At 35.6% G+C, this 20,548-nt stretch overlaps 2 protein-coding genes across 2 annotated transcripts; one reads left to right on the forward strand and one right to left on the reverse strand.

Annotated features, from left to right (window-relative positions):
- The first annotated feature begins 4,973 nt into the window (after positions 1–4,973).
- LOC148205105 (uncharacterized) lies at positions 4,974–7,086 on the forward strand. Its single transcript, XM_088116650.1, has 3 exons — positions 4,974–5,116; positions 6,765–6,940; positions 7,031–7,086. Exons 1-3 carry the CDS (start codon positions 4,974–4,976, stop codon positions 7,084–7,086), a joined length of 375 nt encoding a protein of 124 aa, XP_087972776.1.
- Positions 7,087–8,937: 1,851 nt separating this feature from the next.
- Positions 8,938–11,506, reverse strand: LOC124822093 (early nodulin-93-like). The gene is made up of 4 exons (XM_047294061.2): positions 11,298–11,506; positions 10,412–10,473; positions 9,948–10,023; positions 8,938–9,260 (listed from the first exon to the last, which is right to left on the reverse strand). Exons 1-4 carry the CDS (start codon positions 11,407–11,409, stop codon positions 9,160–9,162), a joined length of 351 nt encoding a protein of 116 aa, XP_047150017.1. The 5' UTR covers positions 11,410–11,506; the 3' UTR covers positions 8,938–9,159.
- Between the last annotated feature and the right edge of the window lie 9,042 nt (positions 11,507–20,548).

The raw sequence follows: 20,548 nt of genomic DNA on the forward strand, positions 1-20,548 counted from the left end.
AAGACCTGGGAAAACTCAAATATTTTCTTGGAATAGAGGTTGCTTATTCTAAGAACGAAGTTTTCATCTCCTAAAGGAAATATTTCTTGATCTACTTAAAGAAATAAGAAGGTTGGGATATAGAATCTCAACAGTTCCTATAGAACAGAATATAAAAATTGGAAGTGAAGAAAGTTCTCTTGTAGAGAAGGCCTGGTACCAGATATTGGTAGGAAAATTTATTTATTTATCACACGTAAGACCAGACATTGCTTATGCAGTTAGCGTAGTAAGCCAATTTATGCATCATCAAAGAGAGAGACACATGCAAGCAGTTGACAAAATTTTCCAATACTTGAAGTCATGTCGAAGAGAGGGGCTATTATTTAAAAGGGAAGACACATTGACTGTGAATATATATATATATATATATATATATATATATATATATATATATATTGATGTTGACTATGTGATGGACTCCTTCCATGGGTGGAATGATCAGTTTCCTTGAGTTCAGCAGTTGAACAAAGGCAAACGATGAAAGAGGCAACAAAATAGATGAATGGATGCAAGTGTTTGATGAAGAAAACATAACAATGGTCTTGGTGAAGGGAATTATGGACAGGTGAATGGTGCATTTGAGACCTAGTAGGATTTCCACAAGGGAAGGTGGCTACAGGAGGTTGATCACTCTCTTGGTTGGTGCCAACCCTTGTTCGTTGAGCGCAAACCAATGTGCAAGTGGTGATGTGTTCTCCTAGGCTTCTTGCTTCATGGTTTTGGAATAAGCTTCTCCTTGGGTCTCTAGCTTCCAATCAAGCTTGACATATAGGACTTTGGGCTCCTTTGAAGCTTCTTCTTCAAGTTCCTCTTGCATTCTCGATCATTCCTCTTGTGAGACGTCCTATAGTTGGCTATATTCCATCATCTTCTCCCTCTTGGGAAGGATTTGTCCTCAATGTTACTCTAAAAAATTTGGATAGGGATCTATTTACTACTTAAGTTTTTCCATCCATTTGGGGATGACAAGTAGTGGAAAAAGAAAGCTTATTCCATAATCTAGACCACAAGGTCCTTTAAAAGTGACTATGGAATTTTGTGTCCCTATTTGAAATGACAGTGCGAGCTAAACAATGAAGTTTAACATCTCTAGAATGGATTAAGAAAGCAAAGAAACCTAACAAGTTGAATCACAAACAAAAAACTAACTTCTAGTACAGAATTATGAAAATGGTTTGATGAAAGTCCTCAATGAAATCAGTTCCAAATGCAGAATTCCCGATTTTGATTTGGAGTCTATTTAGTTGGATTGTACAAGGTCTAAATTCTTTTTAAACTTTGATAGATCATCTTTTTCACTTTGTTTCGATTTAAGGTTACATAACCTAGCTATTACTACAATCCAACCCAATTAACCTTACACAATTGAAAAAAATCAGTATTGCATCTCACCTTGCACAAGAAAAAATGAATTTAGAATGGTGGTTTCAAAAGGTGAAAATGCAAAAAGCAATTGTTAAAGCTCGATTTAAACCATCTTAGCAACTTTTAAACATCAAAACAAACTTGTGTAAGCTGAAATTGGACACAGAATCAAAGTATTTTGAAATCTAACCTTGCAACACCCAAATGTGCACCAAAAAGACTCAACCTCACCGTCAATTCTAGGTTTTAAGGATTCAAATGACCAAATAACAACAAAATGGACTCAAGATTGTTTAAACACATTGACTAAGGTAGAAAATTGTAGCTAAGCATGATTAAACTCAAACTGAACTCACACACCACAATTTAACATGATGAAACCTGAAATTGACTCAAAACAAATTATATGAATACGATTTAAGACACTAAACTTTGCTAAAGCAATTCACGGTTCCTATAGTGTGCTTAACCTTACTCGTCAAAATGCACCACAAAAAATTGACAAAAATTGATCCAAACAAAATTCAACTTAAACCAGCAATTAACATGAACAGCATATGCAAGCTTATGGAAGTCTGCTAACAAGCTCTATTTTGAATCCATATCTTGAATTAGATGAGCAGAAGTTATAACATATTGCATTCAATCATGTAACACTATTTATCACACTTCAAAGTAGATTAAACCATAAATTAGGAATAATACTAAAATTGCATCAACATTGTACTGAACACATGACGAAACAAGACTTGAGAAAGAATTTAAGCACTGCATTAACTCAAAACACACACATTCGTAGATTAAAATGATGAAAATAACATGAACAAGCACCAAAAACACTTAAACACGAATTAGAACAAAATTTGACCGAACAATCAATAGAACAATAAAGTGGGTTTGAGATTTGAGTGTTATTGCTTGGTAATTGGTGTTTAATGTTTAGGTGTTTCTTAAAATTATAATTATTATGTTAGTTATTGGTTAAACCACTTCCGCAGTCCCTATTTCTGTTGGGTTTTCTCAAATAGGTCCCTTTCTTATTTTTTTTTCCCAATTGGGTCTTTAAAAGTGAAAATTTGAAGTAATTGGCTCTCTGCCATTAAATTGGGTTAACAGGGTTAACTTTCAGGTGACTTGTCAATGTGAGCTGTAATAATTTAATGATGTGGCATCTTAGGTGGAAAATGTTTAATTAAAAGATTAAAAAAAAGGGTTTCTTAAATATCAAATCAATGAGGGACTTCCATGTGTGCCACCCAAAATTAGGGATTATGCAAATATGGGAAAGGCTTCATTCTCGACAGAACTATATTTTCTTGCGTAGCACAACAGCGCCACCAAAAATTGCAATCACCGCCGATGTGCAACCAAACTCTAGCCACCACCAAGCCATCCTCTACAATGTGAACCCACCGTTATTAGCACCGTTCAAGCTCAAAACGCGCAACTATGATAGCCATCTGCAACTTGTTAAATTTCCAAAAGCCATAACTGAACTTACTCAAGGCAAGAATAAATTAGGGAAAACGAAAAGAGGTAGTTGGAAAACATATCGTTCTTGGTCGGCAAAGGGTGTCTCCGACATTAAACACCAATGATAGTACAATGTGCATCCTCTAGTTTGTATGGTGGTTCACACAGTCGTAAATCCAACACATAATTGTATGTCTGATGATTGTGGCACAAAACGCGTTAGCACAGGCAGGAGGCTGTTGCACAAATGCAAAAAGGGGCAAAAGAATAAAACCTAATTTAAACCTAAGGATAAAAATGTAATTTCAATTTTTTAGTAGGTAAAGGGTACGTGCGGGTCAGATAGTGTAATACTCGCACCCGACCATTTATAAGCAGCTAATAAAATACCCGCGATCCGCAATCCGCGGATAGTAAATATTTCTTCTATTGTTATTACTTCTTATTTCTAATTTGTATTTTGTGTGTAGCCCATATTTCTTCTATTATAAATAAAGGACCATATGTGTATATTCAACACAAGGGAGATTAATCTCATATAGAGTTTTCATATATTCAACTTGGTATCAAAGCGGGTTGATCCCGCTCTGGTTTCTGTTTCACCGGTGCCATTGTCCGACACCATCCGTCGACTTCCGTTGGACACCGTTCATCGACAACCATACGTCGGTCGTCCACCGTCGACAACCGTCCGCGCCGGCCGCCATCATTCGTCTAAACCCTTAGGATTTTCTTATTCCTCGCTGGTGCGATTTGTCTTTTTTACAAATGGCGTCTGGCAATACTCTTTCTCTCTCCGGAAGTCCATCAATTACCTCCGAAAAGCTAAATGGAAAAAATTATCTATCATGGTCTGCTACCGTTGAAATGTGATTCCTTGGCCAAGGGCATTATGATTGCCTTAAGCGAGATGGAAGCCATGTGCCTGTTGAAAAAGGTGATCAATGGAAACAAACAGATTTCTAGTTGTGTGCCCTGTTATGGCAATCAGTGGAAACCAAACCTTTTATATCTCTAAGGGCTTTCAAAACTTGTCACTCCTTTTGGAAGAAAGCCCAATCTCAACTCTGTCCTTTTTGTCCCTAATTGTCCTTTTAATTTAATTTCCCTAAGCCAATTGACCAAAATGTTAAATTGTTCAATAACCTTTGATCACAAATCTTTTGTTATACAGGAGCGTCGTTCGGGGAGACAGATTGGAGAAGGATTTGAAGCTGGCGGATTATTCTATTTTTGGATCTCGTCCAAGGGTGTCCTGTGTTGTTACTCATAATCCTAAAGTGCTACATGATCGACTTGGCCATCCTCATTTTTCCAAATTAAAAATGATGTGTCCTGAACTTAGTGGTCTCCAGACCTTAGAATATGAGTCATGTCAATTTGGAAAACCTGCTAGATCTTTCTTTCCTAAAAGGTCTCAATCAATATGTAAGTTTAGTTTTTCCATCATCTATTTTGATATATGGGGACCTAGTCGTATTTCCTCCTTTGGTTTTAGATATTTTATTACCTTCATTAATGAATGAATATTCAAGATGTACTTGGATTTATGTTATGAAAAATCGTTCTAAATTGTTAGCCATCTTTTACATCCTTTTTTAATGAAATCAAGAATCAATTTGGTCAAGTCATCAAAATATTAAGAACTGATAATGCCAAAGAGTATTTCTCATCCTCGTTTTCTGCCATCTTGAGTTCTCATGGTATCTTACATTAGTCTACTTATCCTTATCCACCGCAGCAAAATGGTATAGTAGAATGAAAAAATAGGCACTTGGTTGAAACTACCCGTACCCTTTTTCTTGGTGCCCATATTCCTGTCCATCATTGGGGGATGTCATCTTAACTGCAAGTTATCTTATTAATAGGATGCCCTCCTCCTCTCTTAACAATAAAGTCCATTTCTCCATTCTGTTTCCTAATGATCCTCTCTTTCATACATCTCCCCGAGTGTTTGGCTATTATGTTTTGTTCATGACATGTCTCCAAGTTTAGACAAACTCTCCGCTCGCGCTCTCAAATGTGTCTTCTTAGGCTATTCTCTACTCCAAAAAGGATATCGGTATTACTCTCCTGAAACTAAGAAGTATTACATGTCTGCCAATGTCACATTCTTTGAACAAATTCCTTACTTCTCTCCATCGATTCAGAATATTTCTATCCTCCAACAGGTCCTTCCTATTCTAGTGGTTGAGTCAAATAGCTCCCCCATCTCTGTCACTCCAAGTCTTGATCCCAATCCTCCTGTACCCGTCTCTATCATTCCAAGTCTTGATCCCAATGCTATTCACAAGTGTAGAAAAGGCCTTTGACGTCACCGTTTAGACGTCCAATCCCCAAATATCCAACGTAAAAAATGACCGGTGGCATTTTTGTAATTAAAAAGAGTATTTAGACGTCTGATATGGGGGGGCCTGACGTCTATAGTCTATTTAGATGTCAGACAGCTCCATTAGACGCCAAAACGATACGTAAAAGTAAAAAAATGAATTTTTTGTTCTTATTAGACATCTGGGTTGGGGGGTTTGACGTCTATAGTCTATTTAGACGTCAGACAACTCCATTGGATGCCAAAATGGTTGCGCCAGAATCTCAAAAGTCATTTTTTTTCGCCATTTAGACGTCTGACCCCTCCATCCGAATGTCTAAATAAGAATTAGACGTCTGAGCCCCTATGTTGGACGCCAAATGCTTCAAATGTCGGCTTGGGAGGGGCCCCGACGTTTCAATGCATATAGACGTCTGCTTGGGAGGGGCCTTGACGTCTAAATGCATTTTATTACCGCAACGCGAACTCGCGGGCAGTTACGTGCACTGTTCATCATCTTCTTCCTCTCGTTTTCTCTCTCTGGTTTGCATTTTCCAGGTGCGTTTTCTCTCTTTTGGAGCGTTTAAAATTTGTTTTGCTCCGATTAAATTATTCTTTGATGAATTATCTTCCATTTGAACCGATTAAAATGCGTTTTCATTGTGTTTTGTTGCAGTTTTGCTCGTGTCCTTGGGCGGCGATTTCTTGCGTTCTTGGGCGGCGATTTCCTGCGTTTTCCTCTCCTCCATTTCCCTCTACTAAGTTTTTAATCTATTAAGAAGGTTAGAATTCTTGTTTAAAAGTTCTTTTCGATGCATGTTATTGGCTTTTCGGTATGCATGTTTTTGGCATTTGGATATGCATGTTATTGGCTTTTGGATTTGCATGTTGTTGGCTTTTGGATATATACATGTTATTGACTTTTGTGTATGCATGTTATTGGTTTTTCGTATGCATGTTATTAGCGTTTGAATATGCATGTTATAAAGTTGTGTTATGTTATTATGATTGGTATGTTAGATTATTAGTATCAAATTGAGTGAAACTTAGTTCCCGTTTGAAATTTAACACAAACGATTAATCTTTTAATCGTTTGTATTAAATTTTGAATTGTCTGATTGGATAGTTTGGGAAAATTACTTTTCATAATTTGCTATAACATGTACATTGGAGTTTATGGATAAGATTGATAAAATTTCAGTTCAGATTATTTGTGTTGTTCTCCGGATGCATATTTGATTGTGGTCATCCCTGACTACTCTCATTTCGTGTATTTCGTCCAATGGATTGTAGAGGCTGAGCTCGCGCCAGGGTCTTAGACGTCTGCTGCCACCCCTAGTTAGACGTCTACATAGACGTCTGACCTATACAGATCGGACGTCTATATAAACGTCGACGTTTGACCTGTACAAGTCAGACGTTTATATAGACGTCGATTTGGGGTTCGACGTCCCATCAACGTCACATGAATAGATGTCAGGTCGAGATCAAAAGTAAAAAGTCCAAAATAACATACGCTAAAAGTCTTTTCTGCACTAGTGATTGCACTCGTCTCTGTCATTCCAATTCTTGATCTCAATCCTCCTGCACCTGTTTCTCCACATACTGAGATCATCCCACACAAGGCCCCAATGGATAGCCCACCTCCCCAAGACGATGGTGAATCTCCTACTTCAGATTCTTCTCCCTCGTCATCTCCTCCCACGCCTCCTAGTGAAAATGGTTCAGCATGGCCTATTTCCCTTAGAAAAGGTACTCGTTCCACTCGAAACTCTCATCCTATTTATAATTTTCTGAGCTATCATCAATTGTCGCCCTCCTATTTTTCTCTTTTATCCCCAGTGTCTTCTGTTGTTATACCCAAGAATGTGAAAGAAGCACTTGATCATCCTGGATGACGACAAACTATGATTGCAAAAATGCAGGCTCTTCACCACAATAATACTTGGGAGTTGATGCCCCTTCCCTCGAGCAAAAAGGCGGTTGGTTGTCGATGGGTGTATGCAGTTAAAGTCGGTCTTGACGATGCAATTGATCGACTCAAAGCCAGGCTTATTGCAAAAGGTTAGACTCAGGTTTATGGTTTTAATTATTGTGACACTTTCTCTCCTATAGCCAAGATGACTATCATTCGCCTCTTCTTTGCCATGGCAGTCATTCGTAATTGGCCACTTCATCAATTAGATATCAAGAATGTCTTCCTACACGGTGATCTTGAGAAAGAAATTTATATGGAGCAACCTCCTAGGTTTGTTGCTTAGGAGGAGTCTGGTATGGTATGCAAATTGCATATGGCCTCAGACAATCACCACGTGCTTGGTTTGGAAAGTTTGGCTCATTGTTCAAAAATTTAGGCTAAAACGCAGTGAAGCAGACCATTCAGTTTTTTACTGTCATTCTTCACTTGGGAAATGTGTTTACTTAATAGTATATGTTGATGATATTGTCATTACAAGAAATGATGATGTTGTTATATCTCAACTGAAAGAGTATTTGTGTAGACATTTTCAAACCAATGATCTTGGAAGTGTCAAATACTTCTTAGGCATTGAAGTAGCGCAATCAAAAGATGAAGTTGTAATCTCCCAAAGGAAATATACTACAAGATATTGTGTTTTTTTGGAGAAAACATTATTTCATGGAAAAGTAAGAAACAGAATGTAGTAGCTCGATCAATTGTTGAAGCCGAGTATAGGGCGATGACGTCACTCACATGTGACCTTATATGGGTGAAACAATTCCTTCAAGAACTTAACTTTTGTGACATTCATACTATGAAGACGTATTGCGATAATCAAGTTGTTCTTCACATTGCATCAAATCCAGTGTTTCACGAGAGGACTAAACATATAAAAATTGATTGTCATTTTGTTTGTGAAAAGTTGTTGACTAAATAAATATGTACTGAGTTTGTTGGGTCAAACGATCAACTCACAATTGTGTTGACCAAGTCATTAAGGGATCCTCAAATTGAGTTTATTTGTTCCAAGCTCAATACATACAATTTGTATGCTTCAGCTTCAGAATGAGTGTTAGATATATTATCTTTATTTTATATTTTATCTTTAATTAGTTTGTTATTATTTCTTATTTATATTTTGTGCTTAGTCCATATTTCTTATATTATAAATAAAGGACCCTATGTGTACATTCAACACAAGAAAGATTAATCTCATATATAGTTTTCACTATATTCAAGGTTTTCATTAAGGGTATAAGGGTCATTTCATCATGCCTACAAGGTGCAGGGGGGAAACATGCGGGTGCAGGAAGCTTGGCCCTCTCCTATGCAAGAAATGAGATAACATGATGCTTCATTTCGTTATGAAAGTTCCTTTTGTCAATGTGCTTTTAAATACTTCTGAAGCCGGGATCATTACCTTCAAAAATTTATGCAGTGTATTTTCTCTTAATCCAAATAGCATCCACTGATGTAGAGCCCTGATTTATGGTTGCAGTGTTTCCTTCTCCCTCTTGCAAGGGGATAAGCCTTGTTTTAGAGGTTGGGCACTTGCTTGAGCTCTTGCGAAGATTAGCTGTTTAATCATTGACTACACTTTGAAAATTGTGTTTAGGTTTGTTTGGTAAGAAGGATTTTTGCCTCTCTGGTGGCTAGGCTAATTTTTTAAAACATCAGTATAAATGTGAAGCTATAAACCACAGAAGACAGACAAAGGCGCGCAATGAATGTGGAACAGGGTGGTTATAACATGAAATTAGAATCAGGCTTAATTGTGGAACAGCTCATGGAACTTCGAAGTTATGCATTAAATTTATTTAACGAAAGATGGAAAAACAACCAAAGTCAACAACATAGCTTAACATTTTTACTTCTGAAGCCGCAGTGAGTTGCAATTTCAAATGACTGTCACATTCACAAGACAAAAACATTTTCTTTAATAATATACGCCTTTGCAATAGTCCTGTTGAGTGTATAACAACGACGGGTTCTTGCAGTTCGTAAGAAACGTCTATTGTTGATTGTGTACCAAAGCATCTTCAAGCTGGGCATTTTTCCTTGCACACTCCAAGATAGTTTTATCAGCAGTGATGAAGTATGCAGCGATGGATGCTGTTCACCAACCACCGTCAGATGTTAAACACGATAACAATTTGCAAATATAGTCAAACTAAAGGTAAAAGAAATCAAGCAACTAATTTACAAGTGGACCAGCAGCAAAAAGATTAGCTGAGTTCCTGTTACATTGAATTTTGAAACTGTGGCAAGCCTAATACATTAACTGCATACACCATTATTATATGGACTTGTCAATACAATGGCATCAGAAGCAATTGCTTCTTGCTTTAAAGCCCATTCCCTATTGGAGAAAACTCAGATACACTTCCTTAGATTTTTTCAGTATTGTTCTTCAATTAGAATTAAGGTTTCACTATAGTAACCCCATAATAAAAGTTACATTAAAGATCAACATAGATGGCTGAGGTAAACACCATAATAATTAACATAATAATTATTATGTTAAACATTAAACACCATAATAATTAACATAGATGGTTAATTAGAATTAAGGTTTCACTATAGTAACCCCATAATAAAAGTTACATTAAAGATCAACATAGATGGCGGAGGTAAAACATCAATTCTAACAAGAGAACAACAAAAACACCTATCGAACTACATAGGGTTTACCCTTTCAAATAACCATGCACATCTTAACAAAAGGATTTCTTTTTATATGAAAAATCTAATAGCATCATCTAGAATTAATCATTTGGTTTTTGTAAGTTGAGATCATACCAGCTGATATTATGAGTGCCTGAGCAGTATAATTGAGGTTTGCCTTTGCCCATGGGATCACACGAACTGCAGTCAACTGCAAATTTGAAAATTCCAATATTAAAAAGTAAAGCTTAGTAAATCAACATACCAATATGTGAACAGAAGTGGCCAATAATGATATAATAGTGAAATCCGACAATATTTAAGATTGTCTTTAAACATTATATATTTTCATCATAAATATGCAAGGGTCTAAAGTTTGCCTGATTTCTTCTTCATCTTTGAATTATTTTTCATAATTCAGAAACTCAGAAAAAGGTTTCAAAAGCAGACATAAACACCAAACCGGTGGAATATAGGACGTAGTTGTTATAAGGTAAAAGTTGTACCTAAAAGACAACACGAACATTGCTTAACTGATTTTTTCTGACATAATTACAAACGAAAAAAATGTAGAATTGTATCTGAAAAAGGTTACGTACAGTAGGCACAGCACTGGCAACACAAGCAACGCAAGCAGCCCTGAATCCAGCATGCACACCTTCTGCATATTAAGGAAAAGCCAAGATGAACATAATTCACATTTCTCCTGAACTCTCGCACCCTTTCAAAAGATAAAATAGTCACAAAATATGTAGCATACAACACGCCCTGCCTTGTTAATGAAAATCATGGACACAGGAATGAAAACAATTCATTCATGTAAGGTCAGCAAAAACATGAGTACTTCTGAGCGAAACAATAATTCAACATTATTCTCCCAATTAGCAGAAATATGAAAGCAAGTAACACTTCTCTCACCACTCAGAAGTACTTTATTCAAGAAGCAACATGTTTTTTCCTTCTCAAATCATACATTGGAAGGCAATCTTACGTTGAAATTCGTAAAATTACTTGTGTAACTTTAAACCGAACATGCACTCATGACTAATTTCCCCAAGGAAAACACTGTTTTCCCTTCAACTACTAACAAATTAACAGGACCCTTTCCCTTCTATGCTATGTTTGTAGGTTTCACTTAACTTTCATTTAGAGCTGTAGTTTAAGGCAGCATAAATTAATTTCTTTCACTTCAATTTTTTGTGTCCCAATCTTTAGCTTTTGACACGGAAGATCCACACAAAAAATTAACCATTCAAAATTATTCTTACATCTTGGCCCCCCGTAACCATCCATCAATCGATCTAACCTCCAAAAGACAACATAAATCTATTTTTCAAATCATGTGTCCTAATGTGGGAACGAGATAAACAGAAAACCATAATCAACATAACGCATGTTCCACGTAATGATGTTTTACACATTAAGCAGAAAAAAAAAAAACTTGTAAAAAGAATAACAAAAAAAAAGAAGAGAGAGAGAGAATACCATCAGTGCATTGTTTGGTCCTCAAAACCCTCCTATCCTCTGCGGGAGAAGCAATAAAGACATCTTTTTTGTTGGGTAAGAAGATTTCCCGAAGTTCCGACGGAATACCCATTGTTTTTATTGTGGTTGGCTCTCTTCAACAAACTTTTCTTCTTTTGTAGCAGGTTCTCTGAACCGAAACCCGGTGGCTAATTATTATTATTACCGTATACTATAATATACTATATGTATGTACGCAGAATGTTCGTGTCTATCAGAGTTGCCGTATGTCATGGTCAATCAAGCCAACCTTTTGGCATTGGGCTGCTGTGCATAAGATATGTTTGGCCCACTTGATTTTTTTATTTAAAACATATTTTTATGCTTGATTGTAATTTTAGTTCTATATTTTAGGTTTAATACCTATTTTGATCCCTCTTTTCGTAGGGTCTGTTCAAAGTGGTCCTCCTTTTTTTCAAAAGTTCACTAACATCCTACTTCTCGTAAAAACGATGCACGTTAGTCCCTTTTAGTTACGGCGTTAAAAATACTAACGGCACAGCTGCCCAGCTGGCACAGCTACCCAGCTGGCACAGCTACCCAGCTGGCACAGCTGCCCAGCTGGCACAAAAGTGATGAGTTGTACAGTTATGGTTGAGGTGGCACTTTGAATTGCTGATTCATCCTGAAAGCAAAGGGATTCATGGTTGTTTTTCCCAAATTAAAAAGCAAAGTTAGGGTTGTTGGTGATTCGTGCTACATTTGTTCTCAAATCTAAAAACAAAGGTTAGGGTTGTTGGAGATTGGTGCTACTGTTGTTCTGAAATTTAAAAAGCAAAGGTTTAGGGTCAGGGATGAGTTCATCACAAAGTTGTTCTTCCTGTTCGAAGGCAACGTCCAAAGGATTTTCGCAATCCTCCCACGGTGCTGTTTCTCGGGGAGTTGGGATAACCCCTATTTGCCACTATGGTGATATTGCTGTAATGAAAGTTGCCAGAACTTCAAGGAATGCTGGAAGGAAATTTTGGGGATGTCGTCATTACAAGGTATTTTGAATACCGTAGTGACTTTTAAGTGTATTGGATTTTATGTGTTTTAACATTTTTGTGTTCTTGGTGAATAATAGGGTGGATTTTCAACTGGGATGTCATGTAATTTTTTCAAGTGGTGTTCTGAGAACAACGCTGATGATAGAGATGGTACAATTGTGAGACAAAGCAAAAGGATATTTGATATGGAAAATAATGTGAAAGAGTTGCAGAGAAGGATAAAGTTCTTAGTTGGAGTTGTGTTTGCTGTTATTGTGTTGAACATTATGACATTGTGGCTGTGTTTAGCTTGATCTTAGGTGTGCAATGTGCAATTTATGTTTTGTTCATGTAATGGCTTAGGTGTTTAGCATCATGTTTTGTTGATGTAATATCAGTTGTTGTAATATGAGTGAACAATCTGAGTTCGTGCAATGAAGTTCGTTTTAGTCCCCCCTTTGCTTTAAAAATGTTAAATGTGGTCCCCCTTTGCTTTAAAAATTGTTCAAGGTGGTCCCTCTTTCCTTTAAGAATTGTTCAAGGTGGTCCCTTACGTATATGACTGTAATACATATTAAGGATACCTGGCAAAAAACAGATATAATCACTACTTCCAAATATGACTACAACTATAATAACATTTTTAATTAAAGTGTTTAATAAGAATTCAACATAGACAATTCAAGTGCTTAATAAGAGTACAAAATAGACACTTAAAGTACTTAATAAGAGTACAAAATACATCCAAATACATCCAAATACATCCAAATTTTCATTTAAATCTATGGATCTTTTCTTCTAATATTTAACTTTTGTCTTCGTATTGGCTGACTTAAATCTCGGATGGAATCTTGACTTGGTTGTGGTGGGTGAGGAGATTGTGGACTTGATGGCTGTGAAGGTGCAAGGGGTTGTGAACTTTGTGCCTGTGCTGGTTCTGTTGGTTCGATGATGGCTGGACGTAAAGGGCACACTTTTTTGTTGTGCCCCAGTTCACGGCAGATGCTACATTTCTTTCGCTGCCCACCAACTCTCATTTGGGTCCCATCTTTCGTTAGCTCCCATGGCTCCATTCTTCTTTTTTTCTTTGGTCTCCTAGGCATGTTCCTCTTAAGTGGTGGCAGTACATCAGGATAACTAGTTTTTTCCCATAGGAGGTGGCCATTCACAGGATAGATGATGGACGCATATGCCTCTTCATATGTGGATTTCCTGAACCAAATTGGTATAAAAGTTTCTGGATCTACATTTGAATAGTTCATTGATGCAACTGCATGACAACATGGGATGCCACTGATCATCCACTTCCTACAGCTACATTCTTCATTGTCCAGGTCCACTGTGAACTTGTTCCCAATGACTGAAACATGCCTAACCTCAAAAATCCTTCTTGCAGACCAACTGAATAAATGAACATAAATAAGGCACATCAACAGTTGGATATGAACATAAATAAGGCACAAGAACAACTGGATATGAACATAAATAAGGCACAAGAACAACTGGATATGAACATAAATAAGGCATAAGAACAATATTACCTTGGGATCCAATATCTTGACAAATTACATTCCTTCATAAGTCTCTTTTTGATCTTTGGACAGACATTGAAATCCATAGATGCCACCTTGGTTCTGGTCGTGGCCCATCTTTTCATCAAATACAGTCTAGTATCCTCCAGCATGGTTATAATGGGTTTTCCTCTGGACTGAACAAGAACATTGTTGAATCCTTCACTGATGTTGTTATCTAGAGTATCACACATTGGTTAAGTTCTGAACCTACTTCTTGACCAATACCTATTGCACGAGAATGAAGAAAATGGGTTACCAAACATGAGTAATGCAGAATATTTGTGCATGTAATGGAAAGAATGTACCTTGGGGGAATGGCTATGAGGTATTTACATGCTTCTTCATTCACTGCTCTGATATTCAACATCTCTCTTTCCCAAGCTTGGGGGTATGTGCTTGTGGCAGCCCTCCACATCAAATTCTTCAATATCTGACCAGAAAATCTTTTCCTAAAGTTAGCATAAAGGTGCCTGATGCAGAATCTTTGTTCTGTCGTGGGCAAAAGCTCTTGGATAGCTGGCACCAACCCCTGCCAACATCAATTTTTTAATCAAACACACATGATTAATAAAGTATGCATAAAAAAACATTGAAGGACTGCATGTACCTTTTCCTAGTCAGACATCCACGTGTACGCCCCACAAACTTCATTGCCCCCCCAAGGTCTTCAACCAATAATTGCAAAAACCAGGACCAACTATCTTTATTTTCGACTTCAACTACTGCATATGCAAGGGGTAGCATTTGCTCATTTGGATCCCTCCCAACAGCAGTAAGCATCTCTCCCTTATAAAGACCTTTCAAAAAACACCCATCTAAACAGATGATGGGCCTACAACTAATAAAATTGTCCTTACATGCTTTAAGACAAACATAATATCTCTCGAATATAGACTGACCATTATCATTGTTCACTTTAACCTTAACCGTTGACCCTGGGTTACTTTGCAATACCTCATGTGCGTAGTCATAAATCCTTCGAAATTGTTCTTTAAAATCCCCTTCACGTTGACTTGAAGCCATTAACTTCGCCCTTCTTGCTTTAGAAATTGATACATTGGTGTTCCATTTCCTTAATGCTTTGATACGTATGTCTTGGACCCTTATACTAGGATTCTCATGTAAAGACTTATCTATTTCATGACTCAACCACTTACTATTCATCATTTTAATGTTCAGTTGCCTGCTGCAAGAATGAACATCAACAATCTTTCTTAACTGCCAAATCTTGCGTGATGGCAAATATCCACAGTATGCTACCCATGGACACTTTTTTTGCCCACCCATGCATCTCACCCTTACCCTACGCTTATCATTTTTTACAAACTTAAGAGCCCTCCCAGCATGAATAGCATAGCTTCTAATGGCTTCCTTAAACTCATCCTTATCGCTAAATATAGTACCAAGTTCCCATTTGTAATCTGATATTGACTTCTTTTTCCCAAATGTAGGAAAGGGACCTCTACTTGGTCTGTCCTCAGTTTCATCCTCCTCACTTCCACTATTATCTGGAGTTATGAGCACATCTGACTCCTATTCATCATCTGACAACCCCCTACCATGTCCTTCTGCTTCTATATCACTGTCTTCCATCCTGTATTCTGAATCACTATTGTCCAAAGCAATACACAAATCACCTACCTCCTCCAAGTTCTCTTCAACAGTAATATGTGCTTCATCCTCACTATCCACTTCCACTTCTTCCTCACTGTCCACTTCCACTTCTTCCTCAATGTGCAGCTCTACTTCTTCCTCACCGTGCACTTCTACTTCTTCCTCACTGTGCACTTCCACTTCTTCCTCACTATGCACTTCTACTTCTTCCTCCACTCCACCCAGTTCCTCTGTGTCAACCTGCACTCCATCATCTCTCTCCAAGTCACCACCACAGTCAAGAGGACCTTCCTCAACCTCCTGTTGCACTTCAACAGGACCTTCTACACCAACCTCAACACCACTACCCTCACCACTCTCTGCAGGCCCTTGGCAAAGGTAAAGAATTTCATCCTCATTTTCTACAACCACTGCTTCGCTCACTTTATGTACAACATACAAGTTGACTTTCCCCAACAATTTTCCCACATTCATCATGTTCAAAGCTTCTTTATCATCATATAGCTTATATAAAACATGTTCAATATCGTAATATAACTCATGTACTTCAATGTAACCCAAATCTTTGAGTGAACCCACTACTCCAAAATAGCTCCATGTATCGGGGTCAATGTCTCAATAACATATCTCCCCACCTATATAATTAAAGGGCACTTCCTTTATCAAGGTCCCACCGTGGTGGACCACTACCTCAAACCTATCGTTAGACATCCCTACACTGCAAATGGAAAAGGGGGACCACTCATTAACTTAAATTAACACATCATGGGACCAATTTCAACACCCAACGCCAGTACTTTTTCCATAAACCCCCCACCACGACACAAATATAATCATATTTTAAACACAAGAAATATATAATCCACCCATTAAAGACAAAACAAATACAAAATCCACCCATTAAAGACAACAACATAAGTAAGAACAGTAATGCGATCAGTGACTACAACAACAACAAAAGAACAGTAATGCGATCACTAACCTCACTAGCACTGACGAACGAATCACGCTCTTGGACGAACGTCGAACTTGATTTCACCAAAAATCAAAATCTGCACTCTTGGAAAGGTGATTCTTGAACCCTAAATCGCCCCGAAATCGCGACGAGATTTTACCCCAAATGTAATTAATCCTAAAATTATTTTTAACCCTATCTTTTAAATTAATTTAAATCATTTTAAATCATTTTAATTTATTTTAAATTATTTTAAATTATTTTATTTTAACACATATCAGCAATTCAAAGTGCCACCTCAACCATAACTGTACAACTCATCACTTTTGTGCCAGCTGGGCAGCTGTGCCGTTAGTATTTTTAACGTCGTAACCAAAAAGGACTAACGTGCATCGTTTTTGCGAGAAGTAGGATGATAGTGAACTTTTGAAAAAAAGGAGGACCACTTTGAACAGACCCTACGAAAAGAGGGACCAAAATAGGTATTAAACCTATATTTTAATAAATAAAAATTTTAGTTCCTAAAAGTTTTCTAACTTAATGCCATTTTTTTAATTTCAAATAATTTCTTAATTTACTTTTATGTAATTTTTTGAATAGAGTGCCACATGTAATTCAATTTTAGTCTAATGAGAAAAACAAAATAAAGTTAATTGTGTTAATTTCACTTCAATTTTTAATGATTAATGTAATTTAGCATGATTTTTGTACCATCCTGATTTATAATAGTATTAATATTATTAAGAAATTCTCACATATTTAATAAACTAGGTTAAACAAAAAGTATACATAAAACTCTCCAAATATAATTATAATAGTAAAATATATACAAGAATTCAACAAATTATTTTACACTTAAAAACTAAAGTCTAACTAGAAGTTTGTCAAAATAATATATGCATATATTTTCATATAGTAGAAAACTAGTTAAAGTAAACTCTTAATATAAGTCTTTACTTCATCTTTATCTCCTAAAACCTTATCCAAAGAGAGCTCCTCATCTACTCACATTATAAAGATAATCATTGCAAATAGGAAAATAAGCAAACACAAAACAAGAAAAAGATAAGCAAATGTTATCAAAGAAAACACGTGTAATCATTTATAGACATCAAATTATAATTAATCATCAATAAGTAACAATTTCATAAACATCCAATTATTTACACTAGACTTGACCATCTACATGCATGTACTGATATCGAACTCTAAGGACCATACACTCGAAGGTGGTACAACAACAACATCATCCACACCAACTACTCCGAGGTTAATCCATCAAACATCTATGGTCAATAAATGACCATCAGACTAAAGACCTCCTACTACTCTCCGCGACATAATTATCCTTCTCTTCTTGAAATTTGAAAGTTATTGAGAGCGTCAGAATAACCCATAATCACAGGCATCCTATATCAATACATACACTATACACAACCATCTTAAGGATTTCTCCTTGAAATCCATATAGTATCATATACAACTCACAAACCATTTCATATCAACTTTAGATCAACCTCGCATATAACATCCATTTAACCTTCATTAAAATTCCCAATATAAACAATGTAAACAATGTAAACATCCGTACAACACATCTTAAACAAACATACATCAAAGAGTGTAGAAAAACATCATAAAGTTACTAGAACAGGGCTCACTCAATGAACAAGATCATTTACCCAATGAATTACTGTGAAAACCACATTCAATACTACAAGGAAAAGTAGTGCTCAGTGTTCCAGTCCACCGCTCAACGTCCAAAAGTCAGAGAACTCACTGACTTCGTACTACCACATTAAGAGATTTTTCAACAAATTATACATATCCTAACTCTATCACCCAAATCAAATTTTCTAATTAACGCACAAAAGTTCATATTTTCTTAAAGCTTTATAAACAAACATATAGGTTTCCTTACTTGTTGGAAAGTCAAACAGCTTTAAGAGATCAAAAACTACTCCCTTATCTTAGAGAACTCTATCTACATCTACATACCACTGAATCATGATCACGGTACGCTATTAGAACCATTATAATCAACTAAGAACGTACTACAATACTAGGAAGACACATGCAACAGAAAAAGGCTCACATGCATGGAAGAAACGTATAACTCAAGAAAAGAGTAAAAACTAACTTACTGTTTTAAGAAAAAATTGATTGGATGGAAAGGAAGACCTTGTTGTTGTTAACACATAGACACTTCTTGATCTTCAAAGAAATAACTCAGCGGTTAGCACTTGAAGATAGAAAAGAGAGGATACTCAAATAATGAATTCTAGAAATTTAGTAATGAAATTTCTTAACAAAATTTCTATTTATATCTTTTATTTTTCAATATTAACATAACATGTTATCATTATTTAAAACACTTCCTAACTTATTTTTTTAGATTCTTGTTTTATATTCAATAATTGTCGCATGTGTTTATTAAACAAAAATTAATGTTAATATATGAGAAGGAAATCTCTTACCATTTGTCTTTTGTTTTGTAAATTTAAAGTCTCCCTTACAATTTCTTTTCTGTTCTGTTGTAAATTTAAAATTCTTACTGATTCCTTTTTGACTTTTTGTTTTTTGCGTTGTAAATTTAAAATCCTTAGTGATACTCTTCAAGAGATATATTAGTGATAGTATTTTCATAATAACAAACCGTTACTACAGATCAAATATTTGTTAAACTATCTCCAAGTTCTAACAAAATTAATAAAATTAACATTTTTTTAATAAAATTGTTTTTTATTATACTAAAAATACTTATTATACTGAATCAACTATTTACCTGTTTTGTATTATTAATAACTTTATTAAATTTTTATTTTTAAATTGTTTTAAATAACTATAAAAATTTCTTTTAAGGTCAGTACTATTATCTAAAGTTGTCAAAACGGCTAATAAAGTCTATTGAATAATTATCCACCTTGACCTACTTAGTAACTAATTCAATCTAACATTACTCATTTTTTTTATAAATCCTAATAATATTTATTTAAAATAAACTCCATGATGGATTAAATGAGTTAATTCATTAATTTAAAAATAAATATTATTTTATAATTTTTTTATAAAAAAATTAAAAAATAAAAAATAATTGCTCACTAATTCATGTGATTGTCAATTATCACAAAATAAAAGTTTTAAACAAAAATTTAAGTCATAAGTTATTGCCCATAAAGATTAAAAAATACTTAAAAAGTAAAAGAAATCAACATCGTCTTGTTAGAGCTTTTTTTCCATCTATATTACACAACAGTGAAATCATGATAAACGTATAAAAACTTTATTTAGTATTTATCTATACAAAACATTTAAACGTAAGAAATGAAGATTGAATCATGTTTTGAAAACATTTAGAAAAAATTCGCAATTATCGTATGATACTATGTAGTGAAACGATACATTCACATTAGTCCAACAAATTGACAAAGATTTTCAGAAACCCAAGTTCAAAAACTTATATTAGTGCAGATAAAATAACATGCAATTTAACGAAAAGAGGAAATTACTAAAGTTAATTTTATAATGGTTTGTCTAAAAATGTATATTACATCAAATTCTTGATCAACTAAATCAATTTTGTTCAACATACTAAGGTTACAAAATACACCATAAAAGTATTGTTTTGACTCATAATCAGTTCTAACTAACGTATATAAGTATTGTTTTATAATTACTTCTAACTCACCCATCTAGTATGATGGAAACCTAACTAGGGAAGTTATCCAAAGGAGTACCAACTCATACTAAGGTTAAGAAAGGGAAGTTGAAGAAGGACTTTTAAAGGCTCTTTCTTGATTTTCTTTCTCTATGTCTTAGAAGAATTCTCTTTTAATACTTATATGGTTGTTTTGTAGGGTCTAATAAAGCTTGGGGACCATGGTTGAGCCACCAAAGAAGCATGTGAAGCCAAGGAAAGCAAAGAAGCTAAAAAGAGAACGAAAATAGGTGACTTCGGATTGGGAAGTTTGGCTTCCAGATTAGAAGTGTGAAGGAATTTTCCTTCTGGAATGAAGAAGTCGCCCAGCCAAAAACCTGACAAGCCCAACCACTACAAGAAGTGTTTTTCACATGTGTGGTTTCTGACCTGGTTTGAAGCAA

This window comes from Vigna umbellata, chromosome 1 (genome assembly GCF_029865625.1).
Source record: "Vigna umbellata cultivar VRB3 chromosome 1, Vumbellata_1.0, whole genome shotgun sequence".
Classification (NCBI taxonomy): domain Eukaryota; kingdom Viridiplantae; phylum Streptophyta; class Magnoliopsida; order Fabales; family Fabaceae; genus Vigna; species Vigna umbellata.